The sequence below is a fragment of the Larimichthys crocea genome, chromosome X, assembly GCF_000972845.2.
Source record: "Larimichthys crocea isolate SSNF chromosome X, L_crocea_2.0, whole genome shotgun sequence".
Taxonomy (NCBI): domain Eukaryota; kingdom Metazoa; phylum Chordata; class Actinopteri; family Sciaenidae; genus Larimichthys; species Larimichthys crocea.
In genome coordinates, this window is record NC_040020.1 from 35,766,487 (window position 1) to 35,785,774 (window position 19,288).

The 19,288-nt window shown below is 43.8% G+C and overlaps 2 protein-coding genes and 1 long non-coding RNA gene across 6 annotated transcripts; 2 read left to right on the plus strand and 1 right to left on the minus strand.

Annotated features, from left to right (window-relative positions):
- The first annotated feature begins 677 nt into the window (after positions 1-677).
- On the plus strand, positions 678-6,475 carry abcb9 (ATP-binding cassette, sub-family B (MDR/TAP), member 9). Of its 2 annotated transcripts, XM_010750555.3 has the most exons (12): positions 679-1,328; positions 1,444-2,113; positions 2,616-2,730; positions 2,883-3,013; positions 3,121-3,326; positions 3,409-3,606; positions 3,723-3,851; positions 3,952-4,140; positions 4,289-4,462; positions 4,745-4,904; positions 5,540-5,676; positions 5,776-6,475. In XM_010750555.3, exons 2-12 carry the CDS (start codon positions 1,468-1,470, stop codon positions 6,091-6,093), a joined length of 2,403 nt encoding a protein of 800 aa, XP_010748857.2. In that variant the 5' UTR covers positions 679-1,328; positions 1,444-1,467; the 3' UTR covers positions 6,094-6,475. The 2 variants fall into 2 exon arrangements, with proteins under 2 accessions (XP_019120726.1, XP_010748857.2); XM_019265181.2 differs by lacking the exons at positions 3,723-3,851; positions 3,952-4,140 and having other exon boundaries at positions 678-1,328.
- On the minus strand, positions 5,537-8,365 carry LOC113746605 (uncharacterized). Its single transcript, XR_003462993.1, has 3 exons — positions 7,944-8,365; positions 5,908-6,019; positions 5,537-5,652 (listed from the first exon to the last, which is right to left on the minus strand). It is a non-coding gene; the product is annotated as an uncharacterized LOC113746605 (long non-coding RNA).
- On the plus strand, positions 7,733-18,234 carry vps37ba (VPS37B subunit of ESCRT-I a). Of its 3 annotated transcripts, none has more exons than XM_010750557.3 (5): positions 7,818-7,968; positions 8,801-8,940; positions 11,819-11,990; positions 15,053-15,135; positions 15,673-18,234. In XM_010750557.3, exons 2-5 carry the CDS (start codon positions 8,920-8,922, stop codon positions 16,174-16,176), a joined length of 780 nt encoding a protein of 259 aa, XP_010748859.1. In that variant the 5' UTR covers positions 7,818-7,968; positions 8,801-8,919; the 3' UTR covers positions 16,177-18,234. The 3 variants fall into 3 exon arrangements, with proteins under 3 accessions (XP_010748858.1, XP_010748859.1, XP_027138728.1); XM_027282927.1 differs by lacking the exons at positions 7,818-7,968; positions 8,801-8,940 and adding exons at positions 9,456-9,511; positions 10,186-10,285; XM_010750556.3 differs by lacking the exon at positions 8,801-8,940 and having other exon boundaries at positions 7,733-7,968.
- Positions 18,235-19,288: the final 1,054 nt, after the last annotated feature.

Sequence of the window (19,288 nt, forward strand, 5' to 3'; positions counted from 1 at the left end):
ACAGACACAGACAGACAGACAGACAGACAGACAGACAGGCACAGACACACAGACAGGCACAGACACACAGACAGACACACAGACAGACAGGCACAGACACACAGACAGGCACAGACACAGACAGACAGACACAGTCACACAGACAGACAGGCACAGACACACAGACAGACAGACACAGACAGACAGAGTCCTGCGAGTAGGAGTGGCTTCAGCGTCTCCAGTGGACACGCCCCCACAGTCCTGGAGCAGAGAATTCATTTTTACCTGATTTTGACACCTCATTTAAGAAACTTGTTGATATTTTTAATAGTTCTGCTGGGAATTTGCGACTTTTATATAATCATTTGATACAAATTTATCTTTCATTATTACACTAATCATAACATTATGAGATAATTATAAGAGGACTTTAACAGTGTGTCCATCACAGTGTGAGGAGGACAGCTCTCCTCTCCCCCCCAACTTTATTGAAAGTTGCAATACAAACAAAGAATTCAGTCATACCAGTTCACACTGTGCAATAGTAACAAAGCACCAGCATGGTTACATATTATTGTATAATAAGGGTCAAAGGGGAAAAAATGAAACTTTGGGTCAGCTGTCCTCTCCTCTGTCTGATCCTGGACACAGTGACGTACCTGGTGGGAGGAGCTACACTACCTTCGCTGGCACAACAGATAGGTTTCACTAAGAGGTGTCACTCCGTCATATTTCTATGCGTTTAGACCGAATTGATCTGCGTGTCTTGAATAAAGGAGGGTGAGCATGCTAGTTGTGAGGTTTTTTTAGATTCAGTTGAAGCTGTGCATGCTCCATTAATTCACATATGTATTAGCGTGAATGCGAAGCCGCGTGAAACGTGGTCCCCGTGACCGTCGTTGTTCATGGTGTCAGGTGTATCACTTTGTATGACTACTTTAAAATAGACGATCTTTGATACCGACGTCCACTTCACTGTGCCGCCTGTGGGTCAGTCCGAACCGGCATATACTGAAGGTGTTCTCTCCGAGCCAACACACACTGTGTGTACGTTACTGTATGTGTTCTGACAGAGACGCAGAGACGACACGATCTGAAGAATTCATCGACAGCTGCTCACGCGGACATGGCGAGAGTTAATAACGTGGAAGAAATAAGTTACGTTAGCTTCTTAGCACAAAGCTAACTCAGATAGCTTAGCTAGCTAACAATGTGTGACAGGTGAGGTAGGTGTAGACTTCACGAGACAATTATTGACAGGTCACACTGTTCACCTGCACCAATGACTGGATAAAGTACGCACGAGCCGCAGAAGACCGGATGTGCATTCCTTCAAAATAAAAGCACATGTAAGGAAATCAACATTACAGTGTGTGTGTGTGTGTGTGTGTGTGTGTGTGTGTGTGTGTTGTAGTTTCTAGTTTCTGCTGTGACCTCTGAACAGTATGTTTTCACTTTTCACAGCCACTCTCTGTCAGTCCAGTCAGTATGTCTGTCAAAGTGGTGGTGAGCTGCTCTGTGCTGTACGCTGTGCTGGATGTGGCTGTGGTCACTGTCCTGTACACACATGGATCACAGCTGAGTGTGTTCAAAGAGGACGTCCTGAACTTTGACATCCGCCAGTCAGTGCTTGACCTCTGGGGAGCCATGCTGCTCCGAGCCCCCCTCCTGCTGGGAGCCTGCATAGGGGTGTCATGGAACAGAGAGGACGGGCCATCGAGGGTTGCTAAGCTCACCACCCTCATTGTCTTCATCTGTCTGATCATCATCAACTACACTCTGGCCAAGATGCTGATGCTGACTGAGCTGCAGCCTTTGACCCACCAGCCCTGGCTCCTAAGCATGATCTGTTGGACATGTGCCTCCTCTGTGGGTGTCATGCTGCTCTGGAGCCTGCTGGGGTCCAACTCACTGAGCAGCAGTGGAGGTGGAGGGAGGTCTGAGGACACTGAAAATCTGGTGGAGGCAGCTGGTGAGGTGGAGCAGGAGGTGCCATGTGACAGGAAGAAGGAGGGAAACCAGGAGAAGGAAAAGACGAGCTCTGGGGCAACACTGGGGCGTCTCCTGTCCTACTGCAGAAAGGATAGTGGACTGCTGTCTGTAGCCGTCCTCTTCCTCCTCATCTCTGCTGTGTGTGAGTGTCTGTGGCATAAACCAGTCCAGTCAGTGCAATCTTGTCCATTAAAAAGGAGGGTGACATTCTTCTATTTTTTATGTTTTCTATGGGAAATAGGTTAAAAGTGTGTGACTTGTTCCAGATCACACAGAGATAAACATTCCTGATTTTTATGGCCCTCTTCACAACTCATTGTTTTTATTATTGATTAGTCTGCTCATTACTTTCTCTGTTTATTATTTGGTCTTTGAAATGTCCATCAACATATCCCAGAGGACTTTTTTTATCTTACAGTCCTGAACACAAAGATGGATTTTTTAGACAGAGACAGATTTAATTTATTGTCACAGGAGACACACAACTGGTGGACAACAGCTGGACTGGTCAGACAATCTCAAAACTACTGAAACAATTGAATCATACTGACTGAAAAATGTCTCTTCATTGTCCAGGTTTTCACTAAGCATCTTGATCTTTAATGACATTTAGGAAGTCAGTTCTCTGTGTCTTGAACCTGTAGGTGAGGTTTTCATACCGTACTACTATGGGGAAGCAATAGACAGCATTGTGGTTCACCAGAGTATGGAGTATCTGGCTAAGCCTGTGATCACACTGTTGGCTCTGTCCTTGGCCAGGTGAGTATCTACAGGTGGTGTCCTGATGGTGATGTATGTCAGCAGTGTGATTCTACAAAATAAAATAACTGGCCTATGACATCACATGTACCAGACCTTAACAATGCATTATTGTCAATCGCAATGCCTCTATGCTTCTACCCTCTCTTCAGCTCTCTTGCAATGGGAGTACGTGGAGGAGTCTTCACCCTAACCTTTGCCAGATTGAACCTTCGGCTCAGAAACCATCTCTTCAGAACGCTGATGAGGCAGGAAATTGCTTTTTTTGATGAAAACCATACAGGTGAGATAGGAACATCATCCATCCATCCATCCATGTAATTCATTTCTCTCTCTATATGTTTGTCGTCTTCAACAAAAGAGTTAATAGATACCTATATCACCCCGTAGGTGACATCATCTCACGTCTGTCATCTGATACTACCCAGGTGAGTGACCTCATCTCGCAGAATGTCAACATCTTCCTGCGGAGCTCCATCAAGGGTGCCGGTGACTTCATCTTTATGTGTGGGATGTCCTGGAAGCTGTCACTGGTGACCATCATGGGATTCCCTTTAATCGCTCTTGTTTCTAAACTTTATGGCGAATTCTACAAGGTAAAGCAGTTTGGAGTCTGTGCTGATCACGTCATTCACGTATAACATTCATTTCACTTCTTTGGATTTTATTTTTTCTTAGAAATTAACCAAAGAGGTGCAGACGACCCTCGCAGAAGCCAATAAAGTTGCAGAAGAAACCATTTCAGCCATGAAGACGGTGCGGAGCTTTGCCAACGAATGTGGAGAGGCCGACTCGTACTACGCCAAGCTGTTGGCCATGTACCAGCTCAACAAAAAACAAGCACTGGCCTATGCTTGCTACATGTGGTCCAGTTCTGTAAGTACCAGCAGCTGAGGAGCTACATTTATTTTAGAACATATTATGAATTTATTGACACCTGTATGACACCTGTGGGAATCAGTAAGGTGTGTGTGTATGTGTGTGTTTTTCAGATCTCAGAGCTTGCTTTAGAGGTTGCTATCCTCTACTATGGCGGCCACCTTGTAATAAGCGGTCAGATGACTAGTGGTGCCTTGATATCATTTTTTATATACGTGCTTGAACTGGGAGAATGTCTTGAGGTATTTCTTCTGTTTTATTCATTTTTTTTCTTTCATCATGTGTGTATGAAAAGAACCTAGAGACACTTGTACACCCCGTCATGAGTGGGTTATCTTACAGAATATAGCATCAGTGTACACGGGCCTCATGCAGGGAGTTGGAGCTGCTGAAAAGGTTTTCGAGTACCTGGACAGGGAACCAAAACACCCGTCTGTTGGTACAGAGGCTCCTGAAACATGCACCGGCTTGGTTGAATTTAAAGACATCACATTTGCCTACACAACACGACCTGAGACTGATATTCTCAAGGTTTGTTCTGAACTCTTGCTGCCACCATCTGCTGATAAACTAACACTCTAGCAGAGTTGGAGCAGTTCATTTATAATTCACTCAGATAACGATAATATGCAGTATGTATACCAAAGAAGTCACTTTGTGAATTGGTGTGTATTTGCAGGGAGTGTCATTCACTCTGCGGCCTGGGGAGGTCACTGCTCTTGTGGGACCTTCGGGCAGTGGCAAGAGCTCCTGTGTGAATCTGCTGGAAAACTTCTATCTTCCACAGCAAGGCCAGGTGCTGCTGGATGGAAAGCCAGTGCACACCTACCAGCACGACTACCTCCACTCCAAGGTCAGGATAGAACATGTCCTCTGTTTGTTTGACATTTTTAATGTGTGATATTCATACCAGAGATGATTGGTTGATTTCTAACAACAGGTCACAAACATGTCATTTAATTTTTGAAAAATGGTTTGGCCTTTTCCCAAAACAGCTAGACATTTGTGACACTGCTCTTTTGTTGGGGACTATTTTCAGCTGTGGATTACTACACTTTGGATGCTCTAGTTCGCCCGTGGTATTTCATTTGGGAACAGCCTGGCTCATTGATCGTCTTTTATTTTGTCTCTGCAGGTTGCTCTCGTGGGCCAGGAGCCAGTGCTGTTTGCCCGGACAGTGGAGGAGAACATCACCTATGGCCTCACGGATACCCCCATAGAGTCCGTGGTGCAGGCTGCCACTAAGGCTAATGCTCACGACTTTATCACCGCCCTTCCTAAAGGCTATGATACAAGTAATTATGCGGCATTCTTCTTCTTTATTATTATTATTGCACCAAGTTGTTTTGGCACCTAACTTCTCCTACATACTCTGTCCTACAGAAACCATTCAAATATCACAATATTCAGCTCATTCAGCACATGGTGGCTCGTACTAATTATCTAATTATTTTACTAATTCATAACATTCAGACCTTTTAAAATATTCAACTTTTTTCACGTTCAAATGTTACATTAAAATAAATGGCACAACCTTCAAACCATTCTACAAACCTTCAACACTTTCAACTTTCACTACTTCTTTATACTACAGCTTCAACTTCATTCAAACTTTAAACTTTATAACAATATTCTACTGTTTTTGAGCTCATTTCATTTTCACATTTGCATCAGGCATTTCAGCAGATGGCATCCACACCATATTTTCTGCAAGAAATGCAGTTTTATAGTTATTGTCTGTATATGTATAAGTCAGTTATTCTATGTGTCCATGTATAAGTCAGTTATTATTGAACAAGCCCATTTCCAAAACAGTTGTGTAAAACAGTAAAATGTGAATAGAAACAAATGTGGAGGCAAATGGAGGATGAATGAATTGAATTCATTTAGTTGTGACTGCCATGTGGGCAACATCTGTATCAATCCCCAGGTGTTGGAGAGAAAGGCACCCAGCTGTCAGGGGGGCAGAAACAAAGAGTGGCCATTGCAAGAGCTCTCATCCGTAACCCTCGCGTTCTTATCCTGGATGAGGCGACCAGCGCTCTGGATACAGAGAGTGAACACATTGTAAGTGAAAAGATGTACAGGAGGCAGATAAGAGCCCCGTGATGCATGTTTGCTGCACTGCATAGATAGTTTTGTTCATCTCTACTCTATGTACTGCAGGTTCAGCAGGCTCTGAGCAACATCATGCAGGAGCACACGGTGTTGGTGATCGCTCATCGACTCAGCACGGTGGAGAAGGCAGATAACATCATCGTGATCGACAAGGGTCACGTGGCTGAGCAAGGCTCTCACAGTCAGCTGATGGCCAGCGGGGGACTGTACTGCAAGCTGGTGCAGAGGCAGGTCCTAGGCATCGGGACAGAAGCGGAGGTCCTCAACCCGTCTGAAAAACTCGGCTGGAAGCCTGATGGAGGAAGGCAGCGGAGACGACAAATCAGCAGCAGTGACAGCGAGTCTGAGTGCAACCTGAACTACTGACAACGTGTGTGTGGAAATGGGACTGCTGGTTGTTTCTGGGGGTTGATAGTATCTTTTATAAATACATATTTTATTAGATTCAGTTAACGTGTACTGTAAAGATATTATGTGCAGTACAGGCTGAAATCTACTTATAGATGAATGCAGCGGCATTACAGTAAAAATCTAGAGCTGAATGTATTAAACATATCAGGCGATGTGGTGTTTCTTTTTAATGACTACAAAGAATGTACTGTAAAAACTGTAGAACTATGATTATCTGTCATGATGATAAATCAGTGAATGACTCTATGACGATGATGTAACAGTATAAATTACTGTCATGAGCACTGTCAAATATTCTGCTTGCTCACTTTTATGGAAACAAATACCAAATGCTGCATTTAATGTCTCCTCGTAAATTCCCCTTTCCAATTTCACTCCACTTACACGTGGACTGTGAAACACTGGTGTGTTTTAAAAGATGGTTTCTCTACGTGCATCTTTTGGCATCTGTTGCTGTGTCATTGCACAATCCAGCTAAAGAATATAGTATTTTAAGGCAGAAGCTGTTGTTGAGTTTTATGACCCCCAGCATGGCAAAAAAAAAAAAAAAAAAAAAAAAAAAAAAAAATGTCAGCTGGGATAGGATCCGGTCCCGTGAGCTTGATGAGGATAAGTGGTTAAGGAGAGTGGATGGATAAAAGTTTTTATATTTAAATATGCAAATGAGGTATTATCTAATAGTGACTTTTAGTGAAGTTCAAAACACAGGTCCAAAGAGACACGAGGTTGTAGCTCGTTGTGATGAACGTTAGGTTGTAGCTCTTACTACGGTTGAAAATATGCGTTTTGTGTTTTAACAATTAAGAGTTATTGATCCCAGAAGTGCCAATTTTTTTCTAACTTTACTGAAGTGCAGTGGCCAATAAGGCACCTTTCCTTATCTCGTAATTACGAGATCTTTTCTCGTGAATTACGAGAAAAGATCTCGTAATTACGAGGTAAGGCGTCTATTTTTTTTATCCAGTGAATGCAGTGCGCAGGTGGGAGACCAGTCTAACATTGGAGAGCACAGAGGTGTCAAGATGCGTTTTTTTTAGGAGGGGCCTAACCACAGTGTGTTTGAAGGCAGCTAGAACAGACCCTGAGCTTGAGCTAAGACAAGTGTTTCTAAAAACAAGCAGACTTGACCCAACAGAACTCAGAACCTCCTTCAAAAACGTGGCTGGAGTGGTATCTAAGGGACAGTTTCATGCCGCTAACCACCTTAGTAAAAGATGACAGAGAAATGTTCTCAAACCGCTCAAAAACAGCAGTCTGTGCCGGAGGAGCACAGACATCCTCAAGGGGCATATTCATGTTACAGATATCCTGCCTGACAGATGCCACTGTATCCGTGAAGAAAGACACAACTCTTCGCAGATTGCAGTGGAGGCATCGGACAGAACAGTGGGACGTGGATTAACGACATCAATAACATCATGAGTCCTTTTAGGAAACAGAGGCCAGGTCTGACTGCTCTAAAATCATACTGAATTATGCTTTCGCTATATATCAGTACAAGCATAATCATAATTCAGCATGATTTTATAATGTTGGGAATGAGCTGACACAGTAGAGTTAGTCAAAGACAGCGCTACGCCTTTATTATTATGATTGCAATATTTCCGCCAGCCCGTGAAGGCAGCGCGGGGCCTGTGTCTGCTGTGACTACTTCCTGTGAGGAGCTCGGTCAGCTGTCACAATCCGAGAGGAGACAGAGAGGAGAAGCTCACGACGACCGCCAAAATGTCGAGTTTTAACAACAAGTTCAGCTCGTACACGATGACTCAGCTCAACGAGATTCTGGAGGACGACGACAAACTCACCAAGATGGTCCAGGACATGGAGGAGGTACGTGCAGCCCGTGTTCGCTCCTCGCTGCCTTTCCTCGGTCACTGTGTTTTTCCTCAGCCCTTTGTTGTGTTTCCCAACACAGGCTCGGTACAGTAACGGAAGTGGTTGAATCGTGTTTAGGGTTTAAACAAAAATAAGTTCGACAGAACTCAAAGTGTTCCCGAACCTGAACCGGTCCGCACGGCGTTCACCTCGGGACGGAGCGCTGTCTCAAGTTTTAACATTCATTCCCGGGTTAAAAGTGGACTTCCCCGGACAGCAGGAGGCCAGTCTGAGTTCAGGAATAACACATGTCAGTGGAAGCTTTAATGCTGAGTCATTTCTACAGAACACCGCAGTTCAAGCACACGCCTAGCTCCGACACTCTGTACAGGCAGAGAGACAGAACAGTGTTCGAACAGAAGCAGGTGTGTGAGGCAGAAACATGAGGTGACACTTTGACACAGGCCCTCAGCTCTCTGCTTCACACACACAAGGACAATGTCCAGTTAATGAGTAGCTCCTACCATTAGTCTGCCCTTGTCTTGAGAGGTTTTTCCACGCCACAGTCTGTAAAGGCTGAGCACTGAGATGTGCAGATGTGGTCCATGTCAGACCTGTGTGTGGAGAACTCCTCTGCTCACACTGTCTTTCTTTTGGAGTGTGAGCTGTTCTCTGTCCCCTCCTGCAGCCACAGCTTCTCACAGCTCTCAGCACTTCCAACAAATCAAACACACATTTTCAGGACACAGGAATGTTAGATGTATGTCAACATGGCATCTTGTCTCATTTAAGCTCATGTCGTGTACGAGATGAATGCCCCTCTCTGACTGTGAGCTTTCCTCCACAGCCTTCATATCCATCCCACCTGACTGAAGCAAGAAGAGCAGCACACTGTCATCCTGGATGAACGTGGAGCTTTTGTGTTGTTGGTTGTGTTTCTGATCCACACCCTTTCTGATTGTCTCCATGGTTTCGCTTTCCTCCTCGGTAGGTTTACAGAGAGGGAGGGACTTGTTTTCTCTAGCGACACAACTTAGTCATGAGAATCAGCCGTGTGAAGACATGCCTGAGCTGAAGGTGGAACTGTCTGGGAAATTCTTTCTTCATTATTACCGTGGACGGTAACAAAGGCAGTGGGTGTCATAAGGCGTCAAGTGTAACCTGAGAGCACAGAGAAGCACAGTTTACAGCTGCAGTATGTACACAGAGCCCTGCTAACATGCTGCAGGCAGTAATGTTCTCATTTTGCAGAGTGCACAGTGAAGGCAGCACATGTGACGCCTTTTGAATAATGCAAATAGTGCTGTGATGACTTTGTTTGGATTCAGCTTGTTTTACATGAATTGAGTTAAAGGTACCTGTAGATACTCTGTGTGTCACTCTGTGTGTCACTCTGTGTGTCACTCTGTGTGTCACTCTGTGTAACAGAGGCCTCTTTGTGGCTGCAAGACATTTTTATCAGTGTCCACCGAGCTGGAGCCAGTGTGATCTTGATTTGTAGGTGACCCAGTTATCTAATGTCCCCATGGAACCCTTCTGTTGTCCTTTCCATTTTGAAGTGAGTGTACATGAAGCTGCTTCTCACCTTTTAGCTACTTCCCTTTTGGATTCCTTAAGAGAGCATGCAATCTGTAGGTGAAGTTCATTTGTATGAGATACTGGAGTTAAGATAATATGATAATGATATATCAGCTGATAGTGATTCATATTCCCAGGAACACATGAACGAATTGTTCTTTCAAAGTTTTAGATTATGAAAGAATAGTGTAGGGATCCCATTCCATACAGCACACCAGGCTATGAATTCTTACATCAGGCACCATTTTACTGGACTAGTGTTATTAAAAAAAATAGGACATAATATTGAGTGTTTTTACCCTTTCAGGGTCACTGACAGGATGTTTCTGTCCTCAAATGTCTCTCCTCTCATAGCTGAGTTTAGAACACTCTGTGACTCTGATGTATGTCATTTTTATCAGTCATTACAGCTCAACCTGCATTTCACTAAGATTCCTACAGAAAAATTGTGAAAGAATCATGGTAAAGTTGCAGTATGGGAAATGTAGGATTTAGAGCTTCTGCAGTTTGACCCATATTAGGGACTAAAGTCAGGATGTGTTGGTTTCTGCTGTAGTTTGTTCTTTCATCTTCTCTGTGTATCACATATCTTTATTGATTTTAGATACGACATACCCTTTTTTTTAAAAAAAGTGGTGTGTTTCATCATTTCAGTATTTTCGAGGTGGCAGCCTCCGGTGCTGGGGAAGACAAGCCAATCAGAAGTGCTAAAAACTGTAATACCTCAAGCAGCCACTTGAGACAGTCTGCAAAAGTGAGTCAGTCTCCACAAGCGCCATATTAAAATGTCCCGCTTCACAGCAGAAATAAACATGTTTACAGCCTGCTTCAGACAACAGGTTTGATCTCTATAGCTAATTTTCCCTGTCCATGACGCTTCAGAATTTTTTTTAATCCATCTGCTCAGATGACTGGGGGCACGGTGGGGCAGTAGTTAGCACTGTTGCCTCACGGCAAGAAGGTTCCTGGTTGGAACCTGGGGTCTTTCTGTGAGTCTGCATGTTCTCCCTGTGTCAACATCACAGATCTATAAAGCACAGCTAGTTATCAGTTAGTTTTACAGTTTTAGTGAGGACAGAGTTATGTCCTTGGAGCTGTTTTGGTGAGACTCTTAAGTCGCCGCTCCTTTGTTGATTGAAGTATTTGAAACAGTGTGTACCTGAATAATTACAAAACATGTTTTTTGAACCACAGCAATAGATAAACAGGTTAATCACTTCATCCCACTGTGTCACAGTGCTGAAGTAAAAGCATACATGTGCACTCCATGAATTTCCTGGATATTCCTTTATTATTACCTTCTAGTCATGCAGTCACATGATTAAACTTCTGTTTGTTAACAGAATGAAACCAGATAAAAGAGAACAGTTTATCAGTCATTCAACAATATAATGATCAAACTATAATCTCCAAAAACTCTTTTCATAATGGGTTTATCATTTCATAGACTTTCATTAGTCATTTCTTTGACAGTTTGCTACATGCTGCATGGCAGAGAGGAAAGCTTTGTGGTTTGTTGACACTTGTGTAGTTTCTCACACCAAATGTGACATGTTGTAATATCTCACATCTCCCACAACGTGAACCTTCTTCCAAAATAGCCTGCTTGTAATTACACTCTGAACAATCTGACGTGAGTGTGACATACCTACAAACAGTGATGATGATGAATTATGTTAGTGAATTATGATAGTGACTGAATTACTTTTTACTCTGTGGTGCTCGATGTCTGAATATGAAATAACCCCCAAACTGTCGGTGCTGACACAGGACGCTCACTTAAAGTGTTTACTGCTCAGTGTAGAGTGAGGAGTGACAGTGAGTTAGTCTGTGTTAGAGCAGGGTCCAGGTACTAGTGCACCTGAATGGAACGCAGCCATGATTCATGTAATTAGATACACCTGTGGCTTTCTTGTTATGATGTGTCCTGAAAAGAGTTTCTTGTTCAGAGACACAGTAGCCATTACATTACATAAGCAGACAGGTTCAAGATAACCGCTTGTTACTGCCCGTCATGGCCTCATATAGTTTTTAAACTAAGAAACATTCCACTCATGAAATGTCAGTATCAGCTCTTCTCTAGTTGCTCTTGAGAAACATGATTTGTCTTTGTGAATCTGTGCTGAGGCTTGTGGGAGTGTGAAATCTGGCAGATTAAGTGTAATGATTCATAGCAACATTTTCTTTCTTTGGTGCTTCTCGGCAAAGAGTCGATGATGTAAGAGTTGTGCAAAGGTAATGTCACAGACACGACATGTTACTGACATGTTGTCTTCTTCCTTTGTAGATGCAGGAAGTCCAGCAGAGCAAGGAGATGACTCTGGTCACCAACCGAACGCTGGCGGAGCAGAACCTCGCCTTGCAGCCCAGACTGGAGCACAAGAAGGAGCAGCTCACCAAGCGCTACAGCTGTCTGCAGGAGAACTTCGAGTCCTATCAGCTTCGCAAGTCCACCCTAGGTACAGCAGCAATGACATATCATTCAGCAATGACACATCATGAAAACACTGATAATAAAGAGACAAAGTGAACCTTTCCATCAGAGCAGGCTGAGGCCTTCTGTCATGTTTTTCCCCTCATAGTGTTTGTTCATATTTTGCATGAACATGAACTGGGGACCTGTTTCACCAGTTTTGTGTTTCCCATCAGACGCTGACGCAGCTTTTTTTTTTAAAGCCGCGCCGTCGTCTTACCAGTTGAAGGAGTCGCTGCTGTTGAACTTCTTGTTCTGATTTATTGTAGGATTGTAGAAAGACTTGGAGGGCTGTAATATCACTTACACACCTTCACAGTACTTCCTAGTGTGTAATGACGATACTTGTGACCTTGTTGACGCAGTGGTTGCCAGGCAGCCTTCTCAAAATAGCATGCCAGCCATTCACTGCTCTGCTGCACTGATAAAAGTTTGACTTTGCCTTCTCTGCAAGGCGTGCAGCCTGGTGCTGGCATGTAGCGCGTACAAACAATGGTTGCTTTATGCCAGAAGAAATATGGAGTATATCAAATATTAGTTGATATGTTTGCAGATATAATTTGCTTGTTTGATGATCATTACAGTCTGTATTCTAAGCTCCTGTCTCATGCAGGAGTCAGTACACTGATGCAGGTCTGTGGCTTTGTGACAGACAACTGATGTCTTTGGTCAAATGTAGGTTACCCGGTGTTCCCCTGACCCCTGCCTTTCATGCACCAGCCATCCTAGTTGTGGATTTTCTGCAGAGCACATGGAGAGGGACAGCAATGCTCAGAGCAAAGAGGAGCAGAGCTGTTTAAGCCAGCAGAAAGAGCCACTGTACAGTAGCCTGTTGTGTTGTCACTAGCAAACAGTGACACCAGCAGCACCACCCTCCTCAACACTTGGGGAGGATGGCAACCCACAGTGGGCCATTGTGCTGCCAGGCAAGCTGGTGTAAAACAGGCGTAGTGAGTGGGATGGAGTGGTGGGTGGTGGGCCCAGCAGGCAGGGAAGAGACAAAGAAAGGAGAGATTGACGTGGATTCATTTACTAAATGGCTGTCTCATGATGTCCAGGCCCAGACTGTGTGTTGGGCACTGGGCCGGGTCTCTGCTCAGCCAGAGAATCATAGCTTTGTGTGGAGGAGCGCTGCTAATATGCCTGAAAGTCCACCTTGTTATGGGTGAGAGAGTGAGATAGTTGACCCCGACAAAGACAGTTTAAACTCTGCTTGTAACATTTGGCAAACCAACATGAGGATTTGGGAGTTTGTCTGACCAAAACACTGATAACCTTAAAAACCCTTCTCTTGGCTTATTATTTGTCATGGCCAAGCAGTGCAGATAGCCTGGTTTACGTCCTTGAACCTCATCTGTGCAGCTGTCGTTAAGTATTGAAATAAAATGCAGAAAGCAGACATGTCCAGTGTGTCAGGTTGAGGTGGCTCTATTCACAGAATATGGCAGAAATGGAATGTAATATTTAGAACTGTTTTCATCACTACCTGAAAATATCTGATGCCTTGGGGTTGCGGTGGCAGCAGGTGTGGCAGAGCTAGTTCAGCTTCTCCTGGGGAATCCTGATGCGTTTCCCAGGCCGGATGGGCCATACAGGAGGGACTGTAGGGCCCATGCAAGTTCTGGTTCTGTCTCAGACTCTCATACCAGTTATTATTACTATTATTATGCTATGCTTTTGTCACTTTTTTAAAAAGCACCATCATATCTGAAGACTGCATGTCCTCTTCTACAGTGTCAGGCCAGAACAGAGCAAACACGTAGCCTCCTTCACTCTAAGAAGGAGAAGGCGAGGTGAGGGGGTTGCAATCAACAACTGCCCCTAAATCCTGCACACTGGACCTTTTTTTTTTTTTTTTTAAAGATAATTTTTTTTGCCTTTTATGCCTTTAATGATAGGACAGCTGAAGATAGACAGGAAGCAGGGGGCAGAGACACGCAGTAAATGGCCGACACTGGACCTTTTTAAATGAAAGTAGCTCGGTCAGGCCTTTTGTCAACACTTGCTTTTGTATTTATTTTTGTCATTCCTTTTACACACACACTCACTCATTTACTCTTTTTAACCTTTTAAAACCTTTAACCATGGAATGTGACAAACAGTGACAGAGCAGTCAAAGTCATTGAAGTGTCTGGCTTAAGGGCATGCTGATGACACCTTTTTACAGGAGAGCTAACAGGATTTCAAACTGAATTTTGCTAGTCATGTATAATGACTGGTGATTGTCATATTGTCTTCTATCAAACACACACAGGCCTTTGTTATCTCAGTGTGATTCAGGCATCCGTGTCATTTTTATGACCTACATCAAAAATGTCTTTCCCATCAGCCTCAGCTGGACTTTGAGTTTACTGCTGATTAGCAAAGATTGTCCTGCTAACATGCTAACTTGGTATAGTGAACATGGACATGGTGAGCATGTTGGTAAGCAGAGCCTCACAGAGCTGAAGATGTTCAACATCAAATCTGGATGTTTGACTGCAGAAATATTGTACTCTGACCTATATGTACAGTGTTTGTGTGTCCGGTATGTGCTCAAATAAATAAATGAACTGGTCTTGATCGTTTGTTGCCATGCATAGAATGAAGTCTACAATGGAATAGCCTATCTGTGTATCTGTGTATCTGTGTATCTGTGTATCTGTGTATCTGTGTATCACTGTGTGTGTGTGTGTCACTGTGTGTGTGTGTGTGTGTCACCGCGTGTGTGTGTGTCACCGCGTGTGTGTGTGTGTGTGTGTGTGTGTGTGTGTCACCATGTGTGTATGCCGTCCCAGCTCTCATAGGTGTTGACTTTCAGTCCTGCTGAAGAACACAAACAAAACCAGCTTAGTCCTTAGAGACAGAGTGAGTTTCAGTTGACTCCGTGCAAACAGAGAGGCATTCAGGCTGTTTGGACATGCCAGTCAGCTTTGGGTGATGCGCTCACATTCACATTTGATCATTGTAATATTACAAATGTTGTAGCACCAGTTCACACTCCGTGTGTGGAGCACAGACTAAACGGGTGCAGCAGAGTAACGTTTGTGGTGTCTTGTCATTTAACAGACCACAGTTCAGGAAACACCTCCTTGGACACTTTGCTGGCCCTGCTGCAGGCGGAGGGAGCGAAAATAGAAGAGGAGACAGAGGTAAGCATGATTTCACTCTCTCTGTGGATGACTTCATATGTCCCTGTGACACAGTCAGTCATTCGTGTACCTGCTTTTCCAGTTGCTGATGTCTCCTCCCAAAGAGGCTTTTGTTGGAGAGCACACGGGCAGCAAGAATAACATAGAGGCTACAGTTTTGAACCTGTCCTGTCAGTGTTTTTGAGTTATCAGATCATTAAGCTGCTGTTTTAAGTCCATTTACACCACAATAGAAATACTACAAAAGAACTACCTGTTAGAGTTCAACAATTCACCTGGATTTATTTTGACAAATATTACTATTGGAGGAGACTGCAGGTTATCCATCACGTTAGGTGACATCCTGGGTACAGGAACACTCTTGTAGTCAAATCTATTCAGATTTGAATGTCTCAGATCATTTGAACAGTTTATCAACATCAGGCTTTATGTTATTGTGTTTCTTGTCCCTGGATGTACTTTCTACCTTCATGGATGTCTGTTGAAGGGACTTGTCCCTCTAAACTTGTCCGCATATCTCTTTACGTCTGTCAACAGAATATGGCCGATTCATTCCTGGATGGCGACATGACCCTGGATGCCTTCATTGATGCCTACCAGAGCAACAGGAAGCTGGCCCACTTGAGAAGGGTGAAGATTGAGAAGCTGCAGGAGATGGTGCTGCAGGGCCAGCGGCTCCCCCAGGCTCTCCCAGTCCCTACCTCACGATCTCAGGATGTGTCAGTGGCAGCTAGACCCTCGTCGTCTTCCCTCCTCACCGAGACAAGCAACAGCTCTTCCCCTATTGCCCAACCAAGGAGGAAACCCCCACCTCCTCCATCCCAGCCAGCACCAATTCTAAATTCAGCTCCAGCTGCTGCCCCCCAGCCTCCTGTCTTCTGCTCAGCATCTCCATACCCACCAATTCCTCCCAGAACAGGCCAACCCTTCCCCAATGTCCCTTCTGGCTACCCTAACCACTTTATATCTCAGTACCCACCTGCTTTGCCTCAGAGGCCCTCACCTCGTATGGCTCCGCAGCCTGGCTTCATCATGCAGTAAATAAAGTTGCAGTTGCCACTCAGAGGATGCGGTATGTGTGTTGTGGACCTTTCACTACACCAAGCTCCTCTGAAAACAATCTTTCTACATCGTCTGCCTTCTTGGAGTACAACCAATCACAACACAAGATGGCAGACCCACACTGGCTGGTCTGGTCATGTTCAACCGAAGCAGATCTCCATTAATCTTCGCAGATTGGCGCTCACCTCTTGCTCCTACCAACACTTCCGACAAACCCAGACGTGATGTGATGGTCCCGTCAGTGGAGGGCCCGCTGCAGGCTGAACTGACTCCGTCTGTGGGCTCTTTTATCAGCACTTTCTGTCTCCAGGCACCGCCCTCAGCTCTGCGTGCCCATTAGTTTTCAAGCTCTCAGCACCCTTCAAACATGTCCCACAAGCTTTGACAGAACACTAGAGCTGTTCAATTAGTCATTTCCATCTGCAGCATACTAATTTACAGGTAATGTATATGCAAACAAAGAGACCCTAATTACTGTGCAGTTTTGATGAAGATATGATTTCCCAGAATATATTCAGGCGAAACTGCATCTATGCTGTGATTTTTCTTTTTTTAAAATATATATATGTAAAATTCACAAGGTACATAGAATTATCTGAATTTCAGCATCTTTTTATGATATCGTACTAATGGAGTTATGTTAATAATAGCCAAGATAGACTGATTAACATGTGTAAAGGAGGGCTTTGTTGGTGTATCTTTTCTTCAGTGTGTGGGTGTGTCTGCAGAGTCCAGACCTGTCTGATTCAAGATGGTTGACTATTGTACCTGATCCAAGTCAAAAATGACTTAAAGGAGAGGATTAGTGGCTGAGCTGTTGTATCAAATGAGCGGGGCTTTAGAGTCTTGCCTCAAATGAAGGATTCCTGTATAGCCAAACAGTACACTCCTGGTGCGTGTTGTTTTCTGTGGGTTCCTGTTGTCATGCAACACTCCTTTATGATGTCCAGTGTCTTCAGCATCCCTTAGTTTGGATCGGAGAAGATGCCAAGAGTTCTTTGGAAGTCCTTTTCTTTCTCGTACGTGTAGTTCTGTTCAGTTTGTTGTCACACTGAACACCAAAGACTTCTTTTTTTCCTGTCAGTAAAACATTTAGTGAGATAGTCGACCATTGTTCCCAACATATCTGTTTGTGATATTGAGCTGAAACACACAAGCCACATTTCTCCAAGATCAACCTGAAACTTTTTCTGGTGCGATAGAAATCACTTTTTTTTTCCTCCCGACTGCTGTCGCTGTGCATTGTTGAAGAGCCACGAGTGCCTACACTTGAAGTGACAATGATCACGTTTTGCTGACTACTCCATGTTTTTATGCTCAGCTGTAGAAGTTAGAACCCCCCTCCCCTCTCTTCCCCCTTCAGTCCTTCAAAGAAAAAACTGGCCAAGCATTTGGTTTTCTCCTCCTGCTGCTGATTTCAAGTTCGACCAGAAAGTAGGAAAAGGGAATCTCTGACTGTTGGTCTGCCAGGCTTTGCTTTCTCACTAGTGGCAGCAGGCCAGAATAGAGTAATATTGAATTTGTGCCAGACACCAGAGACGCCCTTGGCTGTGTGCTTCTCTTCCATTCTTCCTCCAGTGTGTTAAGGTTTGCCTGGGGTTTTTGCATGTGTTGTTGTTGATGTTCAGCTGATGAAATAACAGGGCTCTGAAATGTTGGTGTCATATCTTAGTGATAAAACTTCATCTCAAGGCAAAGAAGCGGACCACAGAATGGACTGTGTGTACTGGTCAGCGGGTAGAACTCTAGAAATAGCAGAAGCTAAAGTGTCGACTTCTCGGTGAACCAGCATTTCTAACAACTAACAATGGATAACTCTTTTGTGCATGGCCTTCGCTCATTGTGTTGAATATTCCTCTTTAATACTTTTTTTTTAGCTGTTGAGCTGCTTTTTATGTTTGAACTGATCCTCTGTATCTATTGTTTTATATGTGACTGGTGATATTTTCAGTGTAATGTTGTAGGTATTTACTTATAATGAATGTTTAAGTGGAATTTAATGCTATTTTCAAGTTCAATAAATCTCAAATTTTTGTATCTGTTTTTATCCAGTTGCTTTATTCTGAACACACTGAACTGATCTGACATCACACAGTTGACTTGTGCAGGTATGTGCTGCAGGTTAGTGCTGAGTAACATGGTTTGAAAAGAGAAACAAGACAGCCACCTAGTGTTCCTGGTGACTGTGAATGAAATGATCCCATAACATAACGTTTCATTTCTACAATCATAAAATAACAATCACAGTGAAATGTATTTGCACCTACAATACGTTCTTAAATGAACTAAATAAGTAACAAAATGAATAAATGATAACGTAATAAGGAGTAAGGGCAGTGTCCTCATTCAGGATCCCAGTGGTCTGAGCTCGTCCCACCTTTCAGTGCAGGTCTGGTGGATCCAGAATCTTCTTCAGCAGAGAGAAAAGTTCCAGGTGGTTGTGATCTTCAGAATTCTCCTCGTCTTATTTTTGCAGCATCTGGTACAGCTGTCTTCAGGCAGACAATTTGAGGTTGAATGATCGAACCGCCGATCATCTGATTGGTGGACAACCCGCTCTACCTCCAAGCCACAGCCGCCCCCCGTCCTTGGTGTTTGCAGGAAAACGTGTCTGAGCCAAAGCAGTCTCTGCCTTGTCTTTCAGTATGTAGCACCCAGGTCAGCTCTGTGATGTGGACTCTGTATACACATACATACTCCTGTCATTAACCCTTCAGCACCTGTCTAATGAGCAGTGTGTAGGTTAATGAGTTGGGCTCATGTTCATTATACTGCCAATGCCTGAACCCCTACTCCGAACATCGAGCTTTTGTCATGGAGAAAAACTACTAGTAACCCTTCTGAATGCTGATGTCACCAGTGAAATATATGTTTAAAATAAACAACAATGTGCATCTTTGAAACCAATTTAACATCATGTGTTCTGTAGGGACAGAACAAACTTCAGGCAGACTCACTGGTAAAATATCATTAATTCGTTCACACATAGTGACAGGAATACAAGCTAATAAAATATGAATATTATGACACAACATGTACTTTAGACTACAGAGTTCTGTTCTCTGTGAAAAACGCAGACAATTATCCAAAT

Excerpts from the sequence above, each read along its gene's own strand:
- abcb9 (XM_010750555.3), top strand. The coding sequence starts at position 1,468 with ATGTCTGTCAAAGTGGTGGTGAGCTGCTCTGTGCTGTACGCTGTGCTG. Across the intron at positions 2,731-2,882 it reads TTGGCTCTGTCCTTGGCCAG|CTCTCTTGCAATGGGAGTAC; the intron begins GTGAGTATCTAC and ends CCCTCTCTTCAG. Across the intron at positions 4,905-5,539 it reads TCCTAAAGGCTATGATACAA|GTGTTGGAGAGAAAGGCACC; the intron begins GTAATTATGCGG and ends ATCAATCCCCAG.
- vps37ba (XM_027282927.1), top strand. The coding sequence starts at position 9,471 with ATGTCCCCATGGAACCCTTCTGTTGTCCTTTCCATTTTGAA. Across the intron at positions 9,512-10,185 it reads GTTGTCCTTTCCATTTTGAA|TATTTTCGAGGTGGCAGCCT; the intron begins GTGAGTGTACAT and ends TCATCATTTCAG. Across the intron at positions 10,286-11,818 it reads ACTTGAGACAGTCTGCAAAA|ATGCAGGAAGTCCAGCAGAG; the intron begins GTGAGTCAGTCT and ends CTTCCTTTGTAG.